The sequence below is a fragment of the Elephas maximus genome, chromosome 2 (assembly GCF_024166365.1).
Source record: "Elephas maximus indicus isolate mEleMax1 chromosome 2, mEleMax1 primary haplotype, whole genome shotgun sequence".
Taxonomy (NCBI): Eukaryota; Metazoa; Chordata; class Mammalia; order Proboscidea; family Elephantidae; genus Elephas; species Elephas maximus.
Window position 1 is genome coordinate 130,109,646 of NC_064820.1, and position 1,129 is coordinate 130,110,774.

Consider the following 1,129-nt stretch of genomic DNA (forward strand, 5'->3'; position numbering starts at 1 on the left):
GTCCCAAATTCCCATGAAAATAAAACTGTGAGACATGATTAGAGCAATGAAGTCTCTTCTTGGCTGTGTCACCAGATTCAGGTTGAACCTTTCTGAGTCTTCTAGTCTCTGGATGCTGCTTTGTTTTATGGCAAAGTCTATGTCAATATTGATGCTTTTCACAGTCACACACATTCAACAGAATTCATTCATTGAGTAAAAGCAGAAATTCTCAAAGGTTAGTAATACAAACCTCCATTTTCAATATCCTCAAATGCTTTTATCCCAACTGCATGCTTACTAAGTCATGGATTATGGTCCTGGGTTCAGATGCTGTGAAAATTTGATTTGCTGAGAACTTTGTCTAAAGGGAACTCCTCGTCAAGACATGAAGCCCTTCACCTCCCCAGCAGGAGATCCTGCTCCCTCCCTGCTAAGCAAGGGCATGGTCAAACTGCCCTTTCTCCAGGCCTTCCAGTCCGTCAGCCCAGGTGGAGGTCGGCATGCTCCGATACGGGTCCAGAAGAATCCGGAAGCACCTGACAATGAGGATGCCCAAGAAAATAAACAACAAAATGACAAAAACAAATGTGGTTTTCTGCTCCAGGGACATACTAAAATCTGATGACGTGTTCCCAAGGGGCACTAGGGACGAAGGGACGGGCTGACCTCCTTCCATCATCTAGGGCAGTCAGAGCACAGAATCTTCCAGCTTCGTTTTCTCCCATCATCACTTTGCTGAGATCATGGTGGCTGCACCTTGGAGAGGCTGAGCTACCTGCAAGAAGAAAGAAAGGGAAGGACAAGGAAAAACTGAAAAACAGCAACCTTCTTTTCTAGGCCTACAGTTAACCAGCTTTCTTCTCACCAGAGAGCTTAATTCTGTTTAGTTAAGAGGACTATTTTACTTACGCATAAAATTACCAGATTGTCCTCAGAGTGACTGCACGGGGTGGGTAGGGAATGCAACCACACTACAGGAGGTGAGAAACATGCACTAGAATGTTGATGAGACATCCACAGCCCAGCCTCCTCTGCCAAGTCTCTTTCCACTTCCCTCCAACATTATTACTTTGACATCATCCTTACAATGGCTAACATTAATGAGCACTAGCCATGTGCCAGGGCTGTGGCTAAACTTTACATTTGT

At 44.9% G+C, this 1,129-nt stretch overlaps 1 protein-coding gene across 1 annotated transcript; it reads right to left on the reverse strand.

Moving 5' to 3' along the window:
- Positions 1-396: 396 nt before the first annotated feature.
- On the reverse strand, positions 397-698 carry CTXN3 (cortexin 3). The gene has a single exon (XM_049858390.1). It carries the CDS (start codon positions 659-661, stop codon positions 413-415), a length of 249 nt encoding a protein of 82 aa, XP_049714347.1. The 5' UTR covers positions 662-698; the 3' UTR covers positions 397-412.
- Positions 699-1,129: the final 431 nt, after the last annotated feature.